The sequence below is a fragment of the Chelonoidis abingdonii genome, chromosome 7, assembly GCF_003597395.2.
Source record: "Chelonoidis abingdonii isolate Lonesome George chromosome 7, CheloAbing_2.0, whole genome shotgun sequence".
Classification (NCBI taxonomy): Eukaryota; Metazoa; Chordata; order Testudines; family Testudinidae; genus Chelonoidis; species Chelonoidis abingdonii.
This window is the reverse complement of record NC_133775.1, coordinates 61,284,737-61,310,475: the sequence shown is the minus strand read 5'-3', so window position 1 is coordinate 61,310,475 and position 25,739 is coordinate 61,284,737. Positions and strand designations below refer to the sequence as shown.

General features: G+C 40.0%; 1 protein-coding gene and 1 long non-coding RNA gene across 3 annotated transcripts in view; one reads left to right on the top strand and one right to left on the bottom strand.

The window, feature by feature from the left end:
• The window catches only part of RABGAP1L (RAB GTPase activating protein 1 like), a 570,182-nt gene extending 552,644 nt beyond the window's left edge, over nt 1–17,538 (top strand). The window contains exons 21-27 of the mRNA XM_075067923.1: nt 6,586–6,696; nt 9,510–9,614; nt 10,787–10,870; nt 11,392–11,463; nt 13,421–13,618; nt 15,896–16,091; nt 16,122–17,538. Coding sequence (XP_074924024.1) covers nt 6,586–6,696; nt 9,510–9,614; nt 10,787–10,870; nt 11,392–11,463; nt 13,421–13,618; nt 15,896–16,051 — 726 coding nt within the window. The 3' untranslated portion in view covers nt 16,052–16,091; nt 16,122–17,538. The remainder of the gene's footprint in view (nt 1–6,585; nt 6,697–9,509; nt 9,615–10,786; nt 10,871–11,391; nt 11,464–13,420; nt 13,619–15,895; nt 16,092–16,121) is intronic.
• LOC142047107 (uncharacterized) lies at nt 1,595–25,606 on the bottom strand. Of its 2 annotated transcripts, none has more exons than XR_012656279.1 (2): nt 25,100–25,606; nt 1,595–3,068 (listed from the first exon to the last, which is right to left on the bottom strand). It is a non-coding gene; the product is annotated as an uncharacterized LOC142047107 (long non-coding RNA). The 2 variants fall into 2 exon arrangements; XR_012656280.1 differs by lacking the exon at nt 25,100–25,606 and adding an exon at nt 10,727–10,801.
• Nucleotides 25,607–25,739: the final 133 nt, after the last annotated feature.

Sequence of the window (25,739 nt, the reverse complement as noted above, 5' to 3'; positions counted from 1 at the left end):
TGTATGTTTAATTTTATTAGTGTATCTTGATGAGAATGGTGAGAAACAACATTCAAAGACTATGCATATAGGGGTCAGTCAGTTATGACTGCAGGCCTGCATGGATGTGCAAGGGGGAGAAACCAAAGCCCTTCTCATCCCTTAAAAGACACCATTGCAGCCCTTGTGTTCAGGAGTGCAAGGACTATATTTACACCACTGCCAGTGCTAGGATGCCTAGAACTGGGGGGATGGCACTCTGCACCTTGTCAAAGGGCCCAGGCTGTCCTTGCATGATGCCTCCAGGAGCTCCCATTGGGATGATGCTCTCCATGTGGGTTGTGGCTTAAAGACTCAGTTTTCCTAGCAGAAAAAAATTATTTTCAGTTCATCATTCAGTAGTGGGGATGGCTTTTGTTTAATGATTTCTTCTTAGCTCTGTGGAGCAGGGGTCTGTGCAGCACGTTCATCTTTTAGATGCAGAACATATTTATTCCTTCCTTGTTTTCAGCATGTGTTTTGGTTTGTTTCACTACCTGTGCAACTTTGGGGTGATCGTTTAGATGCACACCGACAGCCTTGTTGTATGTCACTTTGCTCAGACTCATTATGGTTCTTAAAGAATAAAACTGTCCTGTGAATTACCCTCCCCTCACATGTGGGGGGCAGGGCTTGGGGGACTGCAGAGTGAGGAGGGGTTGAAGCCTCCCAACTTTACAGATCATGTGGATCCACAGGAAAGGGCCTCTTAAACTGACAGAGCCAGAGGCTGTCTGTTCAGTGGGCCTTCTCTTCCTGTTGCTAGCAACATGGCTCTAGCCAAAACCGTGCTGCTGTTGGCATGGGTGGCTACTCAGTGGGAGTCATGGAGCGGATCTGGGAGAGCTATACAGCACTGAGGTGTATTAACTCCTAACCACGTTCCACAGCAATCCAGTGAACACCAAGTGGTGATGATGCACAGAATGGCTGGTCTCCTTCTCCTGCCCACCCTACTCAACACCCAGTGGAGTCCCTTCTGGGCAGTACACCGACAGAGGGGCATCTGGGTGTTCTGGTGAGGAGAAAAGGACTGCTGAGGAAGCATTCCTGCTTCCCCAACGCAGATCTCCAGAGGAGCAAGCATGGACATGGAGATTAATTTCTCTGCAGTAGAATTTTTTTAAAATAGATATAAACAATCCACATGACATTCTTCAGCAGATATGGTAGAGTGGTATGTCCAAAGTGACTGACAATATCCTTGTAAGGTATGGACAGAATTGTAAATTTATTATTATTACAGTCTAAGAACTGTCCAACCTCAAACCATCTGTAAATTCTGAGATCATTTAAAACTGGGATTTTTACATCATCTGATTAATCATCAGCTAGCCAGATCGTGCACAGACTGAGTGGAAGTAATGTAGTACACTATGTTACACATACAGTATGATGCAAGAATTAGTTAGTGGGCATGCTTATATTCTGCAAGTCAATTGTGACGGATTTCATTCAACACACACACACACACACAAATCAGAAATAGTGCTCTGAAATTCACTTTGGGGTCTATTTTATTTTCTTCTCAATTTAGAAATATTTCATTTAGGAGAACTAAATTCATACAGACACATTTCTGCAGCAGAATAACTTTACTGTTGGGTTTTTACATTCAGACAAATATAATGTCTGACATTTTCATAGACTAAAACAGAAACACAGCCTGAGATGCCATCCTTCAGTAAATAAATTGACTCTTAGTTAAAACACATCACAAATTGTAAGTAGAAGCCAGTAAAAAAAATGGGAGATGTGTGTCCAAGAAAAGTACCAAAATAACTCAAAATATTTTCCCCATATTCTGGGTGATTTTTCCAGCCTCTGAGAACTTCTCACATATAATATGGGTTTATAGGCTGAATCGGTTATGAAAACTTGGGTCCTGTAAAAAAGAATGTCAGGTACAGTTGTGCAAACAAAAGCTAGAATCCTACAGGTAGACTCTGCACCTGTGCAGAATCCCATTGACTTCAGTGGGCAAAATAGTCTGCTCACACAGAGCTCATAGCCGATTAGGACCAAAAATGTTAAATGTCACTGCTCTATTTACCTTAATGAAATAAATTAGAAAAGTTTCCTATTCCTACAGTGTGATCTTGCTGCAATAAAATAAATATATTCACTTTAGTTTTTACTGCTAGAATATGACGGTTAACAAAAGTTGTTCACATCCAAAATTGCTTTGATGTCCTGATTTTGCACACAATAGTCTTCATCCTGCAACGAGATCTGTGAGTGGAACAGTTACACCTGTATGGCTCCACTCCCATACAGGAGCAATTTTTAATCTATATTAATGTATAATCCAGATGTATTAGCTTTTTTGTATGCCTGAAGTGTCAATAAGTAAAAAATTAATATTCCAGGAATTGTTATTTTGGTGCTAGTTGTTGCATTGGCATTCCTGAATGCAGGGGAAGAAACATTTGATAACAATTAGAGTGGTTTTCTTCTTTGTTTAAAAAACCCCCAAACTCTGCACTATGACAGTTGAAGGAATGTTTCTTTAAAACTATAGCCAAGAGTTCATCATAGTAGCAGAGAAATGCAGTGTAAAGCTTTGTGATGCCTTCCATAAAACCTCTTTTGTCCTGGATAATTGTTCCTTTAAAGTTTTCTGGCCTTTTAGCCATCTTACATATCTCAATTTTACCATCTTGGAATTAACCTAATTAACTGCTCTTTTGGATTGACTCATGAAGTGTTCAACCTGCTGCCATTCAGGAATGTGAATTCCAATCAATCGTTTCATTTCCATCAATAAGAAACTCTCCATGTTTAAATATCTGCTTTTTGGAACAACAAAATGTGAAAATTAAGATTTCAGCAAGATTTGTGACACAGTCACACCCAGCTTTAGTAGCAGCAGTGAAAAAAATTTGCATCATGATTGGTAATTATGTATATTCATCCTTCATGCTAGCTTGATAGCAGAGGGTGGAGTTTATTAGCCTTCCTGAGTTGGGACTTGCTTGCAAATTTCAAATCAGCTTTCTTCTTTAAATCAAATGTTTGTTTTAATAAGTGGAAGCTGGAGTAGACAATACCTTTAAAAAACAAAGTGAGAAAATATCAGTGTAGGATTAGCAAATCAAGAATTTTTGTTTTGTTTTTTAATTTCCTAATTATTTTGTTTGGTATTTAAAATTCACTGGATATCCTGTTTTCACTGTGTTGACACCAATGATTGAAAGCAGTAGTTGGTCTGTGACTTTGCAGGAGGTAAGTTTATTTGTGCGTGTATGTAATGTGTTTGTTTCTATTGGAAATGCAGTATCCTCCTTTTATAGACACTAACCAAATGTAACCAGCTGTCTCCTGTGACAAAAGGAAGGAGACTATTTTGGAAAACTCCATCTTCTATTTTACTGCTTGTGGAAACAGTGATACCAACAAAAAGGGAATACTTAGTACAGTCAGTACAAACTTTTATAAATGCTGTGTATTTGGAGACAGGGCAGGGAGTGATTGGGAGTCTCTGTTTACAGCTGTAGAACATCTAGCAGGTCTGACCAGTCCTAGCTTATGTGAGGTTACAAAATACTGGTTCTGATGTTAGCCTGGTTGTAGGTAACAAACTGTATTTAAAATGAATCTGAAGATAGCCTCATTTGCAGGAGGGAGCAACGTAAAACTCTGCAAAACATTTGACAGGCATTAAAAGTAGCTCACTTCCTTTTGTGAGAGGCGCAGCTTAGTTACTGTGTTCCTCTTTTTTGTTAATATAATTGTTTCTTTGGATTTAAATAGATTTGGGAACTTGCTTCTGAGAAAGCATGCAGTTCTTCATTGGTGGGGTGTGGGGAGGGGCTGGAGAAGCCTAGTCGTGGCTAATCATACTTTGTATCCTTGTTCTAAGGGAAAGGAAAGGCAACTTGATAAATTATCCTCCGCTAGAAAATAAATATATGTAGAATCACAGAGACTAAATAGCTGTTGGCTGGTATAATGAATAGGACTCATCTAACATTTTAAAACTTGCCAGGCAGATTCCTATTTAAGAGGAGAATAGTGCATTTCCAACCACATTGCTTGCTTTCCCACTTGTCTGTGAGTGCAGAGCAGGAGTTCTGCTCTGAGTTATGCTGCTTGCTTTGCAGACACTGATGCTTCTGGCAAAAGCATAGCAAAAAATGTTAAAGCCAACCAACTTTCAGGGTTATTTCACAGGTCTATAAGGAATCCAGCTGACTTTCTTCCTTATCTTTAAACAGTATTCCTATAATCAGCATTATAGCAGCTATGTTAGTAATTTCTGTCTAGTGAGAAGTTTTAAGTTAATTACGTCTCTTTTTCAGCTATATCTGCTGTCAGGCAGCTATCTTTGCAAATGAAATTGGCAATCCTTTGATAGTGTGATCAAAGTATTGAAGTAAAGACATTTGATAGCTTTCTATAGAAGACTGTAATTTAGTTTTACATCCAAGTATATATTACCCTTACCTGAAGAACTAGTTTTAACAAATTTATATTTATAGCAGAGTACAGTGTAATTTAACTAAAAACTCAGCAGAGGTTTTTGTCTTTAAAAGATGTTTACTTGACTTGTGTCAAATCATAAGGTTCTTCCTTTTAAGGCTTCAGTAACCATGTAGCAGTGTTTAATGTATGTTGTCTTCAAAAGGAAACACATCTACTTTCCTGTGCAGTGCAATATTTCAGGCACTGTTGCACAATAAGGTCACACTGAAGACTAGGTATTTGCAAAGGCTCCACTTCCTGGCACAGAGGAAGCTGTTTAACAACAGGAGAGGTTTTTTTCTTTCTTTTTTTTTAAACATCCTTTTTGAGCAGTTCTCCTTGTTTGTTTTTGGCAGGCATATGAAATATTCTTGCAGCAGGAGGATGTTGGAGCAAAAACAGGACTGTATCTCTGTTGTAGGGTTGCCAGTTTTGGCTGGAGGTTTTTCTGTAGGTTTCATCATGACATAATAATTAAAGATTAATCTGTAATTCCTGGAGACTCCAGGGCAATCCTGAAGAGTTGGCAACCCTTCTCTGTTGGGATTTTAATGCCTCACTCATATCTTACATTAGGATTGTTAGGAACATAGTTGTGGAGTAGGAGGAAAATTAAGAAAGCTGAGTAGCATGTTTATGCAGTGAGTTCAAGGATTCTTTGTTTTGAAGCAATGTAGTGGTTGAGTAACTCATGAAAGTTTATTACAGAGGTAGTATCTTGCTATCTTAGAGGCTGTAATATATTTAATTTTATTTTTGTTCAAAGGAAAAAATTGTCATCTGTCCTCAAGTGAAGAGATGGTCTTTGTAAAATGTTATCATGTGGAGAATCCCATTCTTCAGTCATAAGGAGGTTCTTCATAAAAACTTGAAATTTTGTCTTTAATTTTACATAGCTCATAGATTTCCCCCATCCCTTCTTTGGTATGAAAGACTAGAGGCCATTAAGCAAGGGCTCAGGCAAGCAAATCTGTGGCTCTTTGCAAATTCATTTGATTAAGATCCCCATATTTAGCCCATTCTTCTCAAGCCAACTGCTTGATGAGGATTCTCAGAGCATATTTGGCAGCCTGTCTGCTCACCCTGAGACATCTTTAACAAATGTTTCTGCCTTACAGTCCTTGGACAAGAAACATCATTCCAATGATAAAAAAATGCATTAGTTATTCCTCTCTCCCTTCTCCCCTAATTTACTTACAGTGGTTTGCTAGTGTTTTACAACCACTTTGCACAGGGATAGGTGACTGCACAAGGTGCAAGCCAGGGGAGAATCAGGCCCTAGTCTTCTATACACTGAATATTTTTTCATTTCTGAGTTGATCTGCATCATTGTTCTGGAATCCTTATACATTTAAAAAAGAGAGGCCATCTCCCCCTATGCAGTCTTTCTTAGCAGATGTAATTTGAATACATAGTAGAATCCACTGGCACAGACTTTGGAGAAAGTAATTCAACAGAGCTATAGAAAGGTTCATTACTAGGCCGCCCTGTTTTGAGATCCAGCAGAAGGACAGTTGGTTCTACATCATTTTCAGAACATAATATTCATATGGAAGATTTGAAATCAATATTTGGTAAAATGGGGCAGGACAGAGTCTATTTTGGACCTGAATAGACTATTAAGAGCATCTCTTAAAAAATGGCTCTTGTTCATTACCACTGTGTTTTGTGGGGGATTTTATTATCTAACCAATTTTCCTTAATGATCATCATGTAGAAGCAGAGTATTTTTGTTGTAAGGGTGCTTTTGAACTCAGGGAAGCCTACAATCAGTGTGTCATTTGGGCCTGAACATAAATATGTTTGTAAAGAGCACCACAGGGATGGAATTAGAATCACTGCCTTTCAAGTTACTTTTCCATAGCACCGTTTCAGTTTTTCTAAACAGGCCCTGTCAGATGGGCTACTGCATCTGCTAGCTTAATTCAATGTTGTTTCCTACAGCAGCAATCCTGCCTTAACTGTGCACTCGTGCCTTCTTGGTTTTTACACTTTTTCTCATTCTCATACACATCCACAAAATATTCACTTGTCTCTTTGTTCTTTCATTTTAAAATTGATAAGAATTAACTTATTCTCCTATTTGTTCCTCTCTTTCCGCAGAGGGAGAACCGCAGGCTCCAGGAAGCCAGCATGCGGCTGGAACAGGAGAATGATGACCTTGCCCACGAACTTGTAACGAGCAAAATAGCCCTCCGAAATGACTTGGACCAGGTAACACAGGCACTGATTTGTAGCCAGGCCTGATCTGAACTCCTAACGTTAGGTGGTGAGGAGGGCAATGGCAGCATTTTGCATTCACAATTGAATGAGTGCAAAATTGAAGGCATTATTATTAGTGCCTTTATCTTCTCCCATTGAGATGCCTAACTACCGTCAAGAAGTTAAGTATTTAATGGATGTAGTTGTAGGCACAAATATTGGCACCAGGGGCACCAAATTACCTGTGCTATTGCACTCTGTTTTGGACAATGTGGGCCTTAATCTCTCGTGCAAGTATCAGAATATGACTACTAACTTGAAAAATGTACACCATACTCTTCAAAACTTGAATTTGCTATAATGTCATCCAGTATGTCTCTTACCTCACACCTTCCTCTATTCTTCCAAAACCATCTAATTTTAGCTCCAGTTACCAAGGTAGCAGACAGCACTCCCAAGAAAGCTAAGCGGTGCTAGCAGCAAATGTTGAGATGTTTAGTATTTTCATCAGTAATCTGGTTCCTACAAAACCTAAGCTTTGGCACAGAGCACAAGTGCTGGGGGAGCTGTTCACATGATTAGGTTGACTTTGAGAAGGTTATACACACAACTGGGGTGCTCTCTATCTCTTTGCAATAATGCAACGCACTTCAGAGCTTCAGTGTATTCTGCTACATTCCTTAGAGGTGAACTGTTAGTAATTATTACTGTATTAAATAATAAACAAGAGATTCTGCACTCTTATTTCAGTGAAAAGCATCTTACTCAAACTGAAACCAGTAGGTGCTGTTGTGGGCTAAGGTGCTCCTTGGTATGAGTAAGGGTATCTGAATCCAGTTGTGCATGACTGTGCTTTGACTGTTTACGATTCCCAACTTAGATAAAGAAATACAGTCCATGCCACAACCCTGCAGTTACTCTGCCTTTTGAAAGTTAGTGTCTGCTGTTTTGGGCTCAGTTATGACTAAGAGCCTGAGCCATGCTGGTGGGGGAGATGCACAAGAGGCAAAGGATAAGGGCAATGTCTCTGAAGGCCATGAGTATATGGTCAAACCTTGTTGAATGCTAGATGTGTTCTCCCCAGCAGCAACTGAAATACATGCCAAATTGTAACACTTGCTAGCTCCACAGCTGCTTATTTTCTTCCCATTCCTGCTCTTATGTTTTACCTATCTTCTATGTAGGAGATTGAAGTGGCTTTTTTACCTGCAGTTCACCCCTGCTGGGGCAATAGCTTTGCCTCTCTATTTGCAACTTACGTCTTCCTTCCCCACAAGAATTAATAACACTTATTATAGTGCTTAGCAGATGAGCACCTGGGACTGAGCAAACAGAAAGAGGAACTGATATTCAGATAGTTCTTTCAAATGTTTTTACTGGTTATGTTGAACCATGTATTATGTTACTGGTCTAGGATCTAAAACCGGTTTGTTTGTTTTTTTTTCTTTTTAAAGTTGGCAGGTCTCCTTTATTATCCCCTTACCTCCTTTGCTCTATCAGATGCTAGCATCACTATTCTCTTCCTTTCACTATTCTCTTCTTTGCGCCCTCTTCCATACTGCCACTATGTGTGGAATAACCTACTGATCCTCCCACCTTCCTTTTATTCATATCCTTGCTAAAGACTTGCTTCATCTCCCTCCCACACACACCCAGGATTTCTCCCTCCTCCAAACAGTGAGAGGAGTTAGTGTTCTGGGGGTGTGGGGAAATCCTGGGGGTGTCCCCACTGCATCTTGGTTATTCTTGTAGACGTAAGCTTCTAAAGGTAGGGACATTGTTCCTGTCTCAAAGCACCTTGAGTAACATCCTGGCCCCACTGAAGTCACTGGAAAAACTGCCATTGACTTCAGTGGAGCCAGGATTTCACCCATCCTCTGCATTTAACTGCTATTAATAACCAGTGGCAGCATGGCAAAGAAGCAAGCCATAGTGCCAGTGATGGTGGGAAAACATGGTGCAGGTCACACGCACAATGTCTGAATTAGGTGATCAATCATTTTGCAGTGCTTTTTCCCATGATTTTGCAGCCAGTTATTTTCCATCAATCTGCTTATCGAACAGAGTGAGTGCTGTGATGCAGTATTTATCTAAGAAATGGGGAAGTTAGCTAGCCAGTGAGTATACTTAACACTGACACAATCTCTTTATCATGGTAATAAGCTAGGCCAGCAAGGTACCCTCACCATACCAAGACATTTCTGGTACTTTTGAACATCTCATCGTCATGCCTACCTCTTCAGATGGGAGAGCAAATTCACACATCTTGACCAACATGTATTATCTGGCTTCTCCAGAAAATATTTTTGCAGTGTTTTTACAATGGTAGATAATGTTCTTCTGCTTCTTATATTGGCCTGCACACTAAGTATTGAAAAATGTAAAGTGCTACACAAACTCTGAACTCTCCTGTGATGTAGGTATCTTCCCCATTTCACAGATGTGGCAACCAAAGCACAGAAAGATCAAGCCACTTGCCCCAGGTCACACAGAAGCTTAGTTGAGAACCTAGCCCACTATACCATGCTGCCTCCCTTCTGATTCATAGTCTTCCTTTTATTTATATCAGTCACACATCTCCTAATATAAGCCAGGAGTCTCACACATGCTCCAGGATCCTTAATTGCTCTTAATGTGGCCCACCACGTTTTCTGTTAGAGTATCAAATAGTTGTGTGGCCTTTGCACAGCAGCTAAAACATAATGCAATAACCAAGCAAGCAGTTACTAGAAAAAAAAAAGTTTCTCCTGCAAAAAGTGAGGGTGGGAGAACATAGGAGGAAGAGTTGCATCAAGTTTTTTTAGCTCATCCCTTCTGACTGTCAGGCTGAAGACAAGGCAGATGTTCTGAACAAGGAGCTTCTCCTGACTAAACAGAAACTAGTGGAGACTGAGGAAGAAAAGCGGAAGCAAGAAGAAGAAACTGCCCAGGTAAGCAGAGTGAAAATAAAAGATCCATATAAAGAGAAAAAATTAACGTTCTCTATTTCTGAGCATCTTTTGTGTTCCTACTGGAGCACTGAGGGTCCCATTTTCCAATTTTAATTCTGTCTCCCAACATCATTTTTACTGCCACTATGTAAAACACCCACACCGAAAGACCCTCTTCAGAGCCTACAAAAGTAGCTGGACGCATGGCTGTTACATAAAATTTGCCATACTGGATCAGCAAGTTAAAGCTATGAGCTGTTAAGTGCTTCCAGCCCCTAAGCCCAAGGACAGAATGGAAATGATGTTTTTCCCAACTGGGTTTCACCTGATACTGGTTTATAATTTTTTTTTCAAACATTTAGCTATTTTAAATCCTGAACAGTGACCTACATATAAGTGTGTTTCAATAGCAAAAACCCCTCTCATCACCCCTGAGGATTTCTTTGCTACCTATCTGTAAGAAGCTGGAGCAATGAGACTTATTTGCTTCATTGCATTAACAAAAGGTTATCATCTCCCACCCAAAAAACAAACACCTATCCTTCATAGTTCTGTTTCTCTGAACTAGAGAGTCCCAGGCTCTCTCCATGTGTCGCTCGAGTTACCACCTCTGGCAAGAGAGACCTTTACTTCTGTTGAAAGGTCTGTGTTCTTTATAGTGCTGAATGGCAAGATGGGATTTAATGGTATTTTAATGCACTGGTCAGTACTGTGATTCTGAGCCATTTGAGCTAGAGAGGTCATTTTGATAATCCTGGCATGCTCCTCCTCCCTTTTCACCCAGGAAAAAAGTATATTTGAGTATGGATCTGAGGAACCCAAACACTAAACAACATTTGGCAGTCTAGTGGGCTTGTTTGTATTCAGTCATAATCAAAGATATTTCCCATACTCTAGAGCAGAATTTCCCAACCAGAGATATGCAGTAAATGTCCCTGTTCATATGGCTGAGAATGCAATCATACTACTAAGATAACTTCACATTGAGTAAAACAGGCTATAACAAAGCTTTTGAATGCCACGCTTTATCAAGTAATGGGAATTGGTAATGAAGAGTTATAGTGTTGTGTTAGATGCAGAGTATGTTCAAGAGTGATGTTGTCGTCATTCACATGTTGGAAAATTCCTCAAAGCCCTCCCACTAATATGATTTCTCTCCTTGAACTTTCCAGCTGAAGGAAATCTTCAGGAAACAACTAGAGAAGGCGGAATCTGAAATAAAGAAAACCACTGCCATTATTGCGGAATATAAACAAGTAACATTTATAAAGAAAACTCCTGTTTCATATAGTTATTTGTAAACCATTTTTAACGTCTTCCTACTCCCTATCTCAAGCAAGCTGACTGCTCAGCATTCTAGTCCCAGTACTTTTGACCAGGGCATGTCTCATTTCAGGCTTTCTGAGAGCATGAATTGTAGAGAGTTATATTCTTTCTGGAGTTGTCCAAGTGGAATCTGCCACTTTCTGTAGAGAAGAATACCTCCTTATCAAGCTATTCCCAGCCCGCTAAGTGCAACTGCCTCTTTTGCCCTGCTCCTGGCTAAGGATGTAGGCCAGCTCCCCATGAAATTAGTCAAATCAATCTCAGTGTTAAGGTTGCATCTTGAATACTACCATTTAGGCCTTTTTTGTCAGCCTTGCTACCACTAATGAATTCATTCTGAGGAAATAACTGTGTATGACTTCGGTGAAGCTGTAATAAAATGATGCTGAAATGTACCACAAGAATTTTTTTTGTATAAACTTTATCAAAGGGGTGGTTTTCTCTCTTCCAGATTTGTTCCCAGCTGAGTAACAGGCTGGAGAAACAACAGACAGCAAGTAAGGAGGAACTGGAGGTTGTGAAGGTGAGAATGAGGCCTCTGTATGTGAAGTGTCATTAACTCAAATATTCATAGATGCTGGCAGTAAGATACTGAAAGGAACTGAACTGCAACCATATAGTAGCAGCCTTGTGAGCCATCTACCCTCTCAGATGTTTCACAGGATGGAAACAATTGTAGAATATGTATCCGAAACAGCATGGCGAAGGGACATCAAGTATGCTGGAGCTTCCAAATTGGAGTGCACAGAGTGCCTATATTTTTCCCTGCAGAAATGTATGAATTTGGCAGGGAGCATGGAGGGATAAGTCTTTATACATTCTAATAAGATGAGAAAGGGAGCCCTTTGTGGGAGCTTTTGAACTGCATCTCCATTTTGCACAGTGCACACAGGCACAGCCCAGAACAGAAAGAACAAAGGTTGCTTTGGACCTGATGGATTCTGGGCAGGCCAGGGAACTGCTCTTAATTATGGTGGGCTGGCCTGGTCTGCCCCAGACTTTCCATAACCATCCCCTTCCTGTCCCTGAACCACCAAGGCCTTATAAGGTCTGCATAGAGATGTCTCTGGTTGTCCTACATAGTCTCCACACTAGGGAAATTTTTCCCAATAAGAGACTTCACAGCACCTGTATGCTGCCACAGCAACATACATGGAATCCCTCTCTCTGTTTCTGTAGTTCTCAAACTTTCTGAAATATATAATCTGTTGCTATCCAGTGGCAAATGTCTGCCTTTTGCTACGATTATAAATTTTGCTGCTTACTATTTCTGAAACATTAAACCAAGGGTTTTACACATGCTTTACAAGTAGTTGGCAGTTTAGCAACCTACATATCTTCCCTCTTATACAAAAAAAGACATTTCTGAAATGAGAATGCCAGATACTCTACTTACTGTTCTAAAATTACAGTTTCACAAAAATAAAGACTGATTGACATTCATCTAGTTTCTTAAAGTATTTCAGTAAATGTTTTTGCTTGTTTACTCTTGCTGAGTGGTCTGAGACACTGGCTATTGTTAATGGTGACCAGATATTCAACCCAATATTAACAATAAGAGGGAAGGAATGTAAACCAAAATAGAGAAAGAACAGTTTGAAGAATATTTAGATAAATGAGATATATTCAAGTCAGCAGGGCTTGATGAAATTCATTCTACAATAGCTAAGGAAATAGCTGAAGCAACCATCTTTGAGAACTTATGGAAGACAGGTGAGGCCCCAGAAGACTGGAGAAAGGCAAACATAATACTGATCTTAATTAGGGGAACAAAAAGGACTCAGGGAATTATAGACCAGCAATCTTAACTTCGATAACTGAAAAGTTACTGGAACAAATTGTTAGTCAATTTGTAAACACCTCTTCAGGCCAACCCAATATGGCACTTGCTGTTGGCAAGTGTTCTTGATACTAGGAGCATTCTGTAAGATAGTATCACTATTCCATGCCAGTATTAATAGCAAAGTAGCAGCCACTGCATCCAGCATGGAGTGCTTGCTTGTGACGACTAGGGAAAACCTGGGTGGTAGCAGGTTTCTAAGCAATATCACATGGCTGTAATATTTCCTTTTCCAAAGCCATATTAACCTTAATATTTGATCAAAGGTATTTTTTTTAAAGCAGCAGGTTTAGCCACAGGAAAAAACCCTGCAATCTACTTTATCAACAACTATGCTAACATTAACACAGTACTGCAAAAATATCACAAGTCTTGACAACAAGAGGGTAAATGTGACTTCCAAAGTCGAGATACGTTGAAAAAATGCTTAAAGTATTAGGAATTCTTATCCTGGTGCATGCGCCCATATCTGTGGTTCATAAACTTCTAAAATCATTTGAGGTAAGACCGCATGTGACAATCTCGCACACTTAGTGGCTCTACCATTACCACCAAAAAGCAAATCTAACATAAGAGCGGCTCTTCCAGGAAACAGGACATCTGTAACATTGCTAAAAATGGATTCTCTGGCTGTTCCCAGGGTAAAGTGATGGCTTGCAAACACTGCAGTGAGATTTTCAGTAAGGAAGGAGCACTGAAGCTGGCTGCTATAAGCAGAGAGACCCAGGGAATAGAAAGAGATGAGGAGAAGGATGCGCTCAAGAAGCAGCTGAGGGAGATGGAACTGGAACTGGCACAGACCAAATTGCAGCTTGTGGAAGCAAAGTGCAAAATTCAGGTATATGTACAGGTATCCTACTACGGAAAAGACTGATTGTATTAAGTCCTATCTACCCTATGGGGAATCTAGTTGCAATGTGACTGTCTCCTTACTTTGGTTTTGCAGTGTAGATGGTGCTAGAATGCTATTGTGTTTTTATGCAGCGACACTAAGGGCTGTATCTACACTGCTACTTCTGTTGGTAAAACTTCTGTCGGTCAGAGGTGTGGAAAAAACACACCCTCCCCCTCCTCACTGACAAAAGGTTTAACAACAAAAAGTGTCAGTGTGGACAAGGAACTGGTTAAAGGGGAGACTACAACGGGTCATACTGAAGGGTGAACTGTCAGGCTGGAAGGAGGTTACTAGTGGAGTTCCTCAGGGATCAGTTTTGGGACCAATCTTATTTAACCTTTTTATTACTGACCTTGGCACAAAAAGCGGGAATGTGCTAATAAAGTTTGCGGATGACACAAGGCTGGAAGGCGGGATATCATACAGGAAGATCTGGATGACCTTGTAAACTGGAGTAATAGTAATAGGATGAAATTTAATAGTGAAAAGTGCAGGGTTATGCATTTAGGGATTAATAATAAGAATTTTAGTTATAAATTGGGGACACATCAGTTGGAAGTAACAGAGGAGGAGAAGGACCTTGGAGTATTGGTTGATCACAGGATGACTATGAGCCGCCAATGTGATATGGCCATTAGAAAAGCTAATGCAGTTTTAGGATGCATCAGGCGAGGTATTTCCAGCAAAGATAAGGAGGTGTTAGTACCGTTATATAAGGTACTGGTGAGACCTCATCTGGAATACTGTGTGCAGTTCTGGTCTCCCATGTTTAAGGAGGATGAATTCAAACAGTTTCAGCGACGGGCTACTAGGATGATCCGAGGAATGGAAAAGCTGTCCTATGAAAGGAGACTCAAAGAGCTTGGCTTGTTTAGCCTAACCAAAAGGAGGTTATGGGGGGAATATGATTGCTCTTTATAAATATAATCAGAGGGATTAATATTAGGGAGGGGGAGGAATTATTTAAGCTTAGTAGCAATGTGGACACAAGAACAAATGGGTATAAACTGGACACTAGGAAGTTTAGACTTGAAATTAGACGAAGGTTTCTAACCATTAGAGCAGTGAAGTTCTGGAAGAGCCTTCCAAGGGGAGTAGTGGGGGCAAAAGTCATATCTGGCTTTAAGACTAAGCTTGATAAGTTTATGGAAGGGATGGTATGACAGGATAGCCTAATTTTGGCAATTAATCTTTGATTATCAGCAGGTAAGTATGCCCAGTGGTCTGTGATGGGAGGCATAACTGTAGCAGCACAGTTCTGCCACTGTAAGGTACATTGTGTAGACATAGCCAAATTGTAAGGCGTCTCCCTCTTCCTTTCATTCCTGCACTGAAGCTGAATACAGTCATCCTTGCATTCCCTACAAGGCTAGCCAAGCCAAAAGGGGCTAAGATGACTGCAGAAGAATGCAGTGCCTCCTGTAGATCTGCTGGGGGTAAATGTAACTGTACACCATTCCCAATCCATGGCAGAAACTATAAAACACAATCCAGCCTTTTAGTAACATAGTGCTATGTCCAAAAAATAGCTCTCATTTATGGCCCCCAACTTACCCTAGCCCTGTCTGGCATATGATTTTCTATTGTCTACCCTTTTGTTCGTGAAGTACCTTCTCCTCTTCTGATAAGCTTGTGGAGTCACTGTCACCACAAGTCACAATCTCCATCATGGATAGTAGTATCCCTTGCGGCATCCATCAGTACCTCTGGCAAGGAGCTTCATTCAAGCAAGGCAGCCCCCCACTCCTCAGACATTATCATTCCTCTATTGGTTCAGAGGCAACTCAAGATACACCCTTCCTTTCATACCATTGTTTTACTTCTAGACATCTCTACACACAGCTGCCAAGCTATCAAGGCACCATACCATTGTTCTATTACCCTAATATAGATTAAATCTTGTGTGCCTATGCTTGTCGGTACCATTGCTACACCCACACATCACCTGTGAGGGTTTATTTTATGCCAATCTAATTGGACTTAGCTGATCTTGTGAATTCCCAGGAAACTGGGATGTTCCTTTTCTCTCTTCCCTTCCAGTCTTCAAAGAAAAAGGGCTCTAATTTGTAGTACTATCTTCTGTAATTCTACTGCCTCTCCTCTCCAATCCCACCCCCATGACTGTAGAAGGAAAGAACTGAGTTACAGGGACTGAATTTGAAGATGCCTCTCTGTAATCAATTATTTTTCTGATCAACTCTGACTATTCTACTTCCTTAGGAGCTGGAGCACCAGAGAGGAACCCTTATGAATGAAATCCAAGCTGCCAAAAACTCTTGGTTTAGCAAAACCCTGAACTCTATCAAAACAGCCGCGAGCACACAGCCAGCACAGCAACCTCCACCATCCCAGCCACCCAAAGACAGCAGTACATAGTTCCAGTCAGACCCCAGGCACAAGAGCACAAAGAACAAAGCAACTGAAACCCTGGAGGATTTCCCCAGGGGGTTTCCTCTTGGGGAAAGGACAAAAGACAGGAATGCAGGCATTGAAGTGAAATCCTTCAGTGTCTTTACTCATTCTGGTGACCTGTTCCAAAGGGAAGTTTATTTAAAGAATCCAATTTTATGTTGAATACTTATTTCCCACCTGCCTTCCTGAAAACCAGGTTCCAATACCTTCATCCTTTTACACTTTATTTTATATGCTTAGATGTTGAGATGGATAATAAATCAAAACTAAGTGTTCAGTATGTGAACTAATTATAACTACACTAATTTTTATCTTGCATAAAACAGATGTTTTCTTTTTGGGAAAGAAGGAGGGCAGCATAAAGTACTGAAGCATAAATCTTGTCAAAGAAAGCACAGTATAATGCTAGGCTCTATACTCATACCATGGGATCATCTCAAGTTTACAGTGGCGAATGCATCCTGCAGAGAAGCATTTCCCATTCATTGTAAATCTTAAGTCACAGCCAAAATAGATTTATGCACTCTCTGGCATAGCACAAGTGTTTATAATCTTCCCTGTGAATATTCTGTGTTTGATTTTGGCAATTAGTTTCCTGCACAAATTCAAGGAGCCCAGGTCTTCCAGGTGCTGAGTGGCAGCACTGTTTAATTCTTGTGCATCGCACCTGAACTGGAATTTAAAGTGAAATCTTCTAGTTCCCTTCTTATTCAGTTTTATTTTCAGAACTGGAGAAATGATTCCCTCCATTAGAACAAAGGGAAGGCTATATTACTTTGGGGGGGGGGGGCAATAAGTAGATTTGAAATCTTCCTTAGTTTTGACATTCTACTACCCCGTGCACTAAAAGCTATTTTTTTCAGTGTAAAGTTGGTGGAAATATTTTCACATGAAACATTGGGCCAAGGTTTAAGCATTGGACTTGGCACAAAAATGGAAGCATCAAATCAAAAAGCTCTTTGCACAGGAGAAACAAACATCATGGAAAAATCTATTTGCTTTTGACACTCTCTTAGGGAACTCTAAGTTGCTGTTTTGTTTTTTTTTTAAAGGACAAAATATTAGAAATGCAAGATAATAGACTTTACTCATGAGGTAAACTTTACTGATGATTATTCCTTAGTCTGTCTGGAAACAGGATTGTCTTGTTTTATATCTCTAAGTTGTAGAAGTGCAAAAGCAGTTGTGACTTTTTTGATTGAACATAAATGTTTATAGAAATACTTATTTCATGAAAAATTTAACTACTGCTTAAACTGATGGAAATATTTTTAAATTATATTTAACACGTCTATAAGAAGGTCTCACAGATAAATATTGTTGCTGGACAAGAGGTTAGTTGTGTATTAAGTTTCCCTATGTTATAAAACGTTCCAGGGACATTAGCCCTGTTTTGATTTTAACTTTAATGTAATATCTTATCAGTTCTGTACAATAAAGTTTGATACTCACATCCTGCTTCATTTTCAAGCATATTTTCAGAAGATTTTCACATATAGTACAAGTTTAACATTTACCCTGTGCCAAATGAGACATTTTGAAGAGCAGTCAGCTGTTTGAAATAGATATCCAAATGTAGTCACTATCCTTAGGCAACGAAAGGCCTGCAATTTGGTGAGGTAAGTTCTTTTTTTTTTCTAAGAACAGCGCTGAATAAAGAGTTACGTTCCTCTTGTTAGAATGGCTTGTAAACTTACCTGGAAGAACAATGTTTTGTCTAGATGTTGTTACAGAGCAGAACGAAAATAAGAGGAAGAGGGTCCTTCAAATGGAAACCGAATTTTGGCATACTTTCCATAATCAGCTTAGTGCTATTAATATTTATCTGAATACAGACCAATGTTCCTGTCCAGTGGAATTACTAATTTCAGCATTGAGATGTCACTGGCAAGTGAATTGAACTAAGTTATGTAATAAACTGGAGGTGAGAATTATATACAATTAAATACATTAGGATAATTAATTTATTGTAATACCTAAAGTACTGTGCTCACAGCCAACATTGTTCCTGTATCAAACCACCAGTTTTGTCCAAATTTCTCATTTAAATGCCAATCCTTTAATTTAAATCATGCCTACAGGTTGATTTATACTGTTTTCCAAACGAGGTCTTCAGTGCAGTATAAACAGAAAACTGAATTTAAAATGGCACTTTTTGGCATGTCTCCACTCACAAAAATGTTTGCTACCTGTAAGCCATGCTGAGCCCTGACAGTTATTGGAGAGGAAATTGGATTCTATTTTGCCTTCACATGATAGCAATAAAATTATTGGTCAAGTGCTGATGACAGATTCTTCACTCCTGGTAATGATCCAAGAGGCTTGATTCCCCCCGCCCCCCCAAAATCCCAGGTTTTGAGTGTCTATCACCTCTAATTAGAAGAATGAATAATATTTGACTTTAAAAACTATAAATCTTGTTCGGAATCTGTGAAAGAACAAATAAAATAGCTCAATGTCATTTTCAAAATCACTTTCCTGACTGTAATGACAGTGATACTCAATAACATGGAAAGCTAACAAGACTGTAGGGTTACAAGATAGGAGGTAAAATCCTGGCTGTATTTACAAATAACCTAACATTGTCATAAGGATAAAAAAAAAAATGGGTTTTAGTTGGCCCGTTCAGTGGTGAAAGACAGAACCACATACATGATGGAAATGTGCATCTTCAGGGTTGGCTGATGTTTGCATAGATATATTTTTTTTTTTTAATGGAAAACTTCCTGAATTAAAAGTCTCACTGAAAACAGTTAACATAACTCAAAGCGTGGAACTAATAATTTTTGTTTGTTCAATATCAAAATGCATGCCCAGTTCCAACAGTTGTACTAAAAGGTAACTTGTGTCCATCCATATGTAAGGAGCAAGCATTACTAGGGATTTTTATTTTTACTTCCATTCAGAACAGGTAATTCTGAAATATGGCCTTAATTTCACAAAGAAACCAAACTCTGTAAAATATATATTTTGGTGCAGTTCTTAATCTTGTGGATACCAGTGCCTCATTGAGGTGCACAATGCAGAAAGAACAAGTACATTTTTTTTCATTTTATGCAGAAGTTTTTTATTTGGGTGAAATGCTTCATAGGATAAATCAAGTTGGATTAATTACATTGTAAATCAATTCACTAATATCTTTGTGGATCAAAACTGAATTTATGTAAAAACAGTAGTGCATACTTCATATCTCTTAAAAAAAAAAAATTGAAAAGTTGACAACTTGCCTTCATTCAGGTAAACTGCTCAAGGTTCATATGCTTCAGTCCTCAGTAGAAGGAAAGCACTGAACCATATACTCAGTATAGCTAGCTGACACCCGCATCCCAGCCTCTGCCCTGCTCGTTAGATTGTACATCTTCCCATTTGCTATGGCTAAGTTACCTTTAGATAAGTAGAAAAATCTTTGTATTATCAGTTGTATGGCCATTGAATTTCCTGTTTTATGCTAGCATATTTTGTTTTATTGTCTTATTTCATTAAAAAGCTATTTTGAAGCAAAAAGCAGGTGTGAAGTATCTCTGTTCACTAGAACAAGAAAGGAGAGTCAGGCATAGCAGACACTTATCCCTTGATACCAAAGTATATTAGTCATAGCAGACTCTTGCAGTCTAAGTAGAGACAAATACATTACAGATTTAGGTTTTGTGGCAAACACCTGGCGTGAAATCCTGGCCCCAGTAAGACAACAGCCAAACTCCCATTGATTTCAGTGGGGCCAGGATTTCACCCATGGAGTTGTTTGTGATATGCCAACTAGCCTTGGTGATAGTGTTCTTTAACAGAGTAGAAAAACTGCCTGTACTGGCCACTACAGTATCATGATTTACAAATTAAGTATGAAAAATCTTGCTTTCCTAATGCCACAACCTCTTGCTAGGAAGTGTGTAGGGCTGAATTCTGACATCCCTGTACTGAGTAATATTTTACTGAACATGTGAACTTTATAATGGTATGTTGTTTTTCATCTCCTAGAGAAGCCTTTAGTACACGTTTTACATTTTGAAGATCTAGGCAGTGGTTTTAACTAAGAGCTGAATGACTGTTGTCTTGAATGCACAGCAGCAATCAGTGGATGATGCCTTGTAAAGTAGTCAGTTGTTAGCTTTACTAGACATACAGCATTGCATATGCCCATAGATTTAATGTAGTACCGTACATTTTCCTCTTAAATATAGACTTGTTCTAAATGCCCTTTCTGGTTATTACACTAACCATCCCATGGAGAGCTATCCCACTAAAAAAAGGCATTTCCATCCAAATAGTGCTAAATGCTCACACACTACATCTCTTTCACTTTGAACTACTCGAATGTAGAAAATGTCTCAAGTTGACTTCTGAACACCCACCAATGCACCCTCTGAAACTGGAAAGCATCCAGTTTTAAAGAGATTCATAATGAGAACTAGAAAATGGACTTTTTAAAGGCACTACACACAAGAACTAATTTACAACCCTACCTTTCCTAGTTCAGAGGCCTGCAAATCATCATTTCAGGACCATTACTCACTATGTACAGGTTTGCCCTTCAGGAATACAGAGCTGTCAATTTCTTCCAGACTCCCAGTGGTTTGCTATTGAATGTATTTCATGCCCATTTTTACCTGGAAAAAATATGGCTCAAAAATAAGAACTTTACTGCCTTCCCTTATTTTCTTATTCAGTGAGACTTGTTTTTATTTAACCTGTAAGGAGCATATATGCATCTTTGGAAACTATATATTATATACAGAATAATATATAGGAAACTGAATTGGGAAATAAAATACATCAAAAGGGTCTAGTGTCACAAATTTCACTCATGTGATTTGATAACCACCAGAATCCTGGGCTGTACTAATTTCCTTTCAGTTTCTCTTATTTTTGTATTTTATATAATACATGGATCCTACTATCAATTCATCTAAACAAGAGAAAATGTTATTGGCCTCTTTGCCTGATTCTCTCTTTTCAACAATCCCTTGGAGGAAACTAATGTGGATGATGTTTTCAAGAACTGTATTGGGAGCCATTTCACTTAGAACATTCACCTTTTAGAAAGCCCGGCTTTGGAGAGAATCTTCTTTATAGTTTAAGTAGAAAATACAATGATGTCAAGTGCAAGCAGAGATGGGCCCTATCCAGATCCATAGTTTTCCAAAATTTAAAGGGGGTTCAGTTCCAAGGGTTTTATTCAGCCTCTTGAAACAGAGACCAGTTGCAAAGCTTGGATCCAGAGTGAGAGTTTCCCACCTGTTGGGGTTATTCAGCTGCAGAGTCTTGATTTGGGTTCATCCCTAATTATAAGAGAAATACAGTGCTAATGGACTAGAGAGATACAGGAGCTTTGTTGTGTTAAACGTATGATTTGGGAACATTTCTATACTGCCAATCAGTCGCTGTATAACCAATCCATGTATTATATAAAAAAATATATGTAACACTTGTTATTAAAAGTGTAATTTAATGTACATCACAAGAAATGTTTACTTTAATTGTTAGACATGTTTAGATCAGTATCTTGTTTTAATTGTGTGAATGATACGTTATAAAATAAACAGAAATACAAACAAGATGGGAATGAGATGCTTGTTTTCATGAACTGCTCACATTACTGATACCCTCAATGTCTGCTCAAGAAATGGTTTGACCTCCATTTACAATAAATCTGATTAACACTGGCACCTTTGATATGCTTATAGCAACTGAATTTGGTCACTCTCAGGCATGCAGCATTAATGTATCAACTATCACTAACGTTAAGATTTTGTCACAGTTATTTTTAGTAAAAGTCAAGGACAGGTCAAGGGCAATAAACAAAAATTCATGGATGCCTGTCCCTGATTTTTACTAAAAATAACTGGGAAAGAGGGGAATGGGGCGCTGACCACCAGAGGGAACTGAAGCGCAAATCCTGGGGGAAGAGGGGAGAAAGGCACTGACAGCCCAAGAAGTGGAGGATGGAAGCCAAAGAAGTCACAGAGGTTTGTTAAAAAGTCACAGAATCCATGACTTCTGGAACTAAATCGTATCCTTACCTATCTCTGAATTCACACTTAGAAAGTCCACCAGTGGATGTTACATAGCAACCAACTAATTTAAAGGATCTGGGGCAGGGGTACTCAATAGGCAGACTTGTGGGCCAAATCCAGACCACCAGACACTTTTCAATGGCCCACACGATCTTTTTTATTTACTTATCATCATCATCGTTTATTATTATTTTCTCAGGAGTCTAGACCTTGACTATACATTGACCAAGAAATTTGGACCTTGACAAAAAATAATTGACTACCCTTGGATGGGGTAATGCAGTACTGCACCTGTGGTCCACAGCTCAATTGCTGGGAGTCTGGAGAACTGATAGATCAAACGGCTCCTCTTTTCCAATTGTTTCTAGAGATGCCTGGGGTCTTCAGATCCTGCAGGCTTACAAAAGCTGCTGGAATTACAGGTGCCAGTCTGTCTATATACAGTATACACCATTCCTAGAGGCTGATGCTGCACAAGGAGTGAGGATACAGGGTCTTGTGTATCTCCCTAGCCGAATACACAGTGGAAGCAGGCAATGGGGAAGCCAAGCACTATACCCAAGAAGAGAAGGAGAAGATGGCTGTGCAGTAAGGCCAGGGGAGCAGATTAGAAAAGGGACAGATGCTTGTGCTGGGGGAGAGGAGCAAAGAAGAAGAGGGACAGACAGCTGGGACGCAAGGGGGGTGGCAAGACACAGAATAAAATTAAGATTACATTTTTCCAAAGGAAAAAGCAAGGAACAGCTTTCTCTAACATAAGAGTGGCTATACTGGGTCAGACTACAAGTCCATCTAGCCCAATATCCTGTCTTCCGACAGTGGCCAATACCAGGTTCTTCAGAGGGAATAAACAGAACATGTAATCATCAAGTGATCCATCCCCTGTCAGTCACCCATTCCCAGTTTCTGGGAAACTGGAACTAAGGACACTATCCCTGCCCATCCTGACTAATAGCCACTGATGTATCTTCCATGAATTTATCTTGTTCTTTTTTGAACCCCATTATTGTCTTTGCTTTCACAACAACCTCAGATAAGGAGTTCCAAGGTTAACTGCACTGTGTGAAGAAATACTTCCTTTTGTTTGTTTTAAACCTGCTGCCTATTAATTTCATTTGGTGACCCTTAGTTCTTGTGTTATGAGGAGTAAATAATAGTTCCTTGTTTACTTTCTCCACACCAGTCATGATTTCATAGAACTCTATCATATCTCCCCTCAGTAGTCTTTTTTCCAAACTGAAAAGTCTGTCTTATTAATCTCCCTTTAGAGGGAAGCTGTTCCATACCCCTAATCATTTTTGTTTTTCTTTTCTGTACTTTTTCCAATTCCAACATATCTTTTTTGAGATGTAGTAGTCAAGATATGGGAGTACCTGGATTTATATAGCGGGAATATATTTTCTGTCTTATTATCTATCCCTTTCCTAACAATTCCCAACATTCTGTTTGCTTTTTTGACTGCCACTGCACATTGAGTGGATGTTTTCAGAAAACTATCCATGATTCCATGATCTCTTTACACTAATTGACTCTATTTCCCCATGTTACGTATCCTCACACCTTCTATGGGGCATCTCGCTTATCACTTCAAAAGTTTTTTTTCTCCTGCTGATGATAGCTCATCTCAATTGATTGGCCTCTTACAGTTAGTATGGCTACTTTTACCTTTTCATGTTCTCTGTATGTATAAATATCTTCTTGCTGTATGTTCCAGTCTGTGCATCCGATGAAGCGCGCTGTGGCCCACGAAAGCTTATGCTCAAATAAATTCAGTTATGAGTATGTTGAACAGTACTGGTCCCAGTACAGACCCCTGGGGTACACATCACTATTTACCACTCGCTATTCTAAAAACTGGCCATTATTCCTACCCTGTTTCCTATCTTTTAACCAGTTACTGATCCATGAGAGGACCTTCCTTCTTATCCCACTAATTTCATACTTTGCTTAAGAGCCTTTGGTGAAGGACCTTCTCAAAGGCTTTCTGAAAAATCTAAATACAGTAGAACCTCAAAGATACAAACACCAGAGTTACGGACTGACCAGTCAACTGGACATCATGTGAAACTGGAAGTAACCAATCAGGCAGGAGCAGAGACCAAAATTTTAAAAAAGCAAGTACCATACTGTGCCTGTATTGCATCTTAAAGGTAGGCACATCTGGACCTCTATTATGCAGTCTTCAAAAAGCTTCCATGCAACTTGCAGTTATTTCACTTTTGGCACTGTACTTTTTAATTTCTGTTTCACTAACTTCCTCATTTTTGTGTAGTTCCCCTTTCTGAAATTAAATGCTACCATGGTGGACTGCTGTGGTGTCATCAACCCCACAGGGATGTTAATTTAATTATATTATGGTCACTATTACCAAGTGGTTCAACTAGATTAATCTCTCGGCCCAGATCCTGAGCTCAAATTTGGAATAAATCAAGCATTGCCTCTCCTCTTGCAGGTTCCAGGACTAGCTGCTCCAAGAATTAGTCATTTAAGAGGTCAAGAAACTATCTCATACTGAGGTGATATCTACCCAGTCAATATGGGGATTGTTGAAGTCCCCCTCATTATTATTGAGTTTATTTTTACAGCCTCTCTAATCTTTCTGAGCATTTTGCAGTCTATCACCATCCTGGCCAGGTAGTTGATACTATAGCCCTACTGCTATATTCTTATTATTCAAGTACAGAAATACTATCCATTGAGATTATGGTAGAGTTTGGTTCAGCTAAGATTTTCACTTGCCTCTATGCTTTCTTATGCATACAGTGCCACCCTTCCGCCTGCCTGACTTGTTCTGTCCTTCTGACATATTTTGTACCCGGGTATATCTGTGTCCCGTTGATTATCCTCATTCCACCAAGTTTCTGCAATGCCAATTACATCATTTAATACCAGACACTCAAGTTCACACAGCTTATTATTTAGACTTGTAACATTTGTATATAAGCACTTCAAAAAACTGTCTAGGACTAAACTGTCTGTAGGGCTAAAGGTGCTCACATACCTTCCTCGGGCTACTGGTCCATGACTGCTGCAGTCACCAGCGCCCACTGTGCAGGGCGAACCAGCAGGCAGCTGCTGAGGGCGGAGGAAGCGCCCCACACGAAAGGGGCAGTGACCAGCGAGCCGGACTACCCGGGTCTAAGGATGTTGCCAGCCGAGCTAGTCCTCGCACAGCGCCAGCTCCCGCCTCCCCCGCGGCGAGTGGGGGGGGGGGCCTCCTTGGCCCTTTCCTCTGGACGGCCACTAGCCAACCAAGAGCGACCCCCGGTGCTCCGGCCCGAAAACAGACTCGCTACTGCAGGGGTGGTGACCACCAGCCGGGCGGCAGCGATCGAGCCGTAGCCCCCTGACCAGAGGCGCCCGCCTCCCTGCGGCGAACACCCCCAAACACAGCCCGAGCGGCACCTCAGCTAGGCGGTCTCCCTGGAAACGTCGCGCCTTTGACAGCCCCGCCCACTCCGTTCCCGCTCGCAGCGCGAACGGCGATAAAATGGCCGCCAAGCCCCTATACCAGCTCCGCAGTGCGACCTTCTAGGACACGACTACTCCTGCGAACTCTATGGCTATCCCTGAGGGGAATGAGAAGGGGCGTGGTTTATGCGTCTCTGGTCGCTAAGGGGCGTGATCCCGGCTCCTGATCC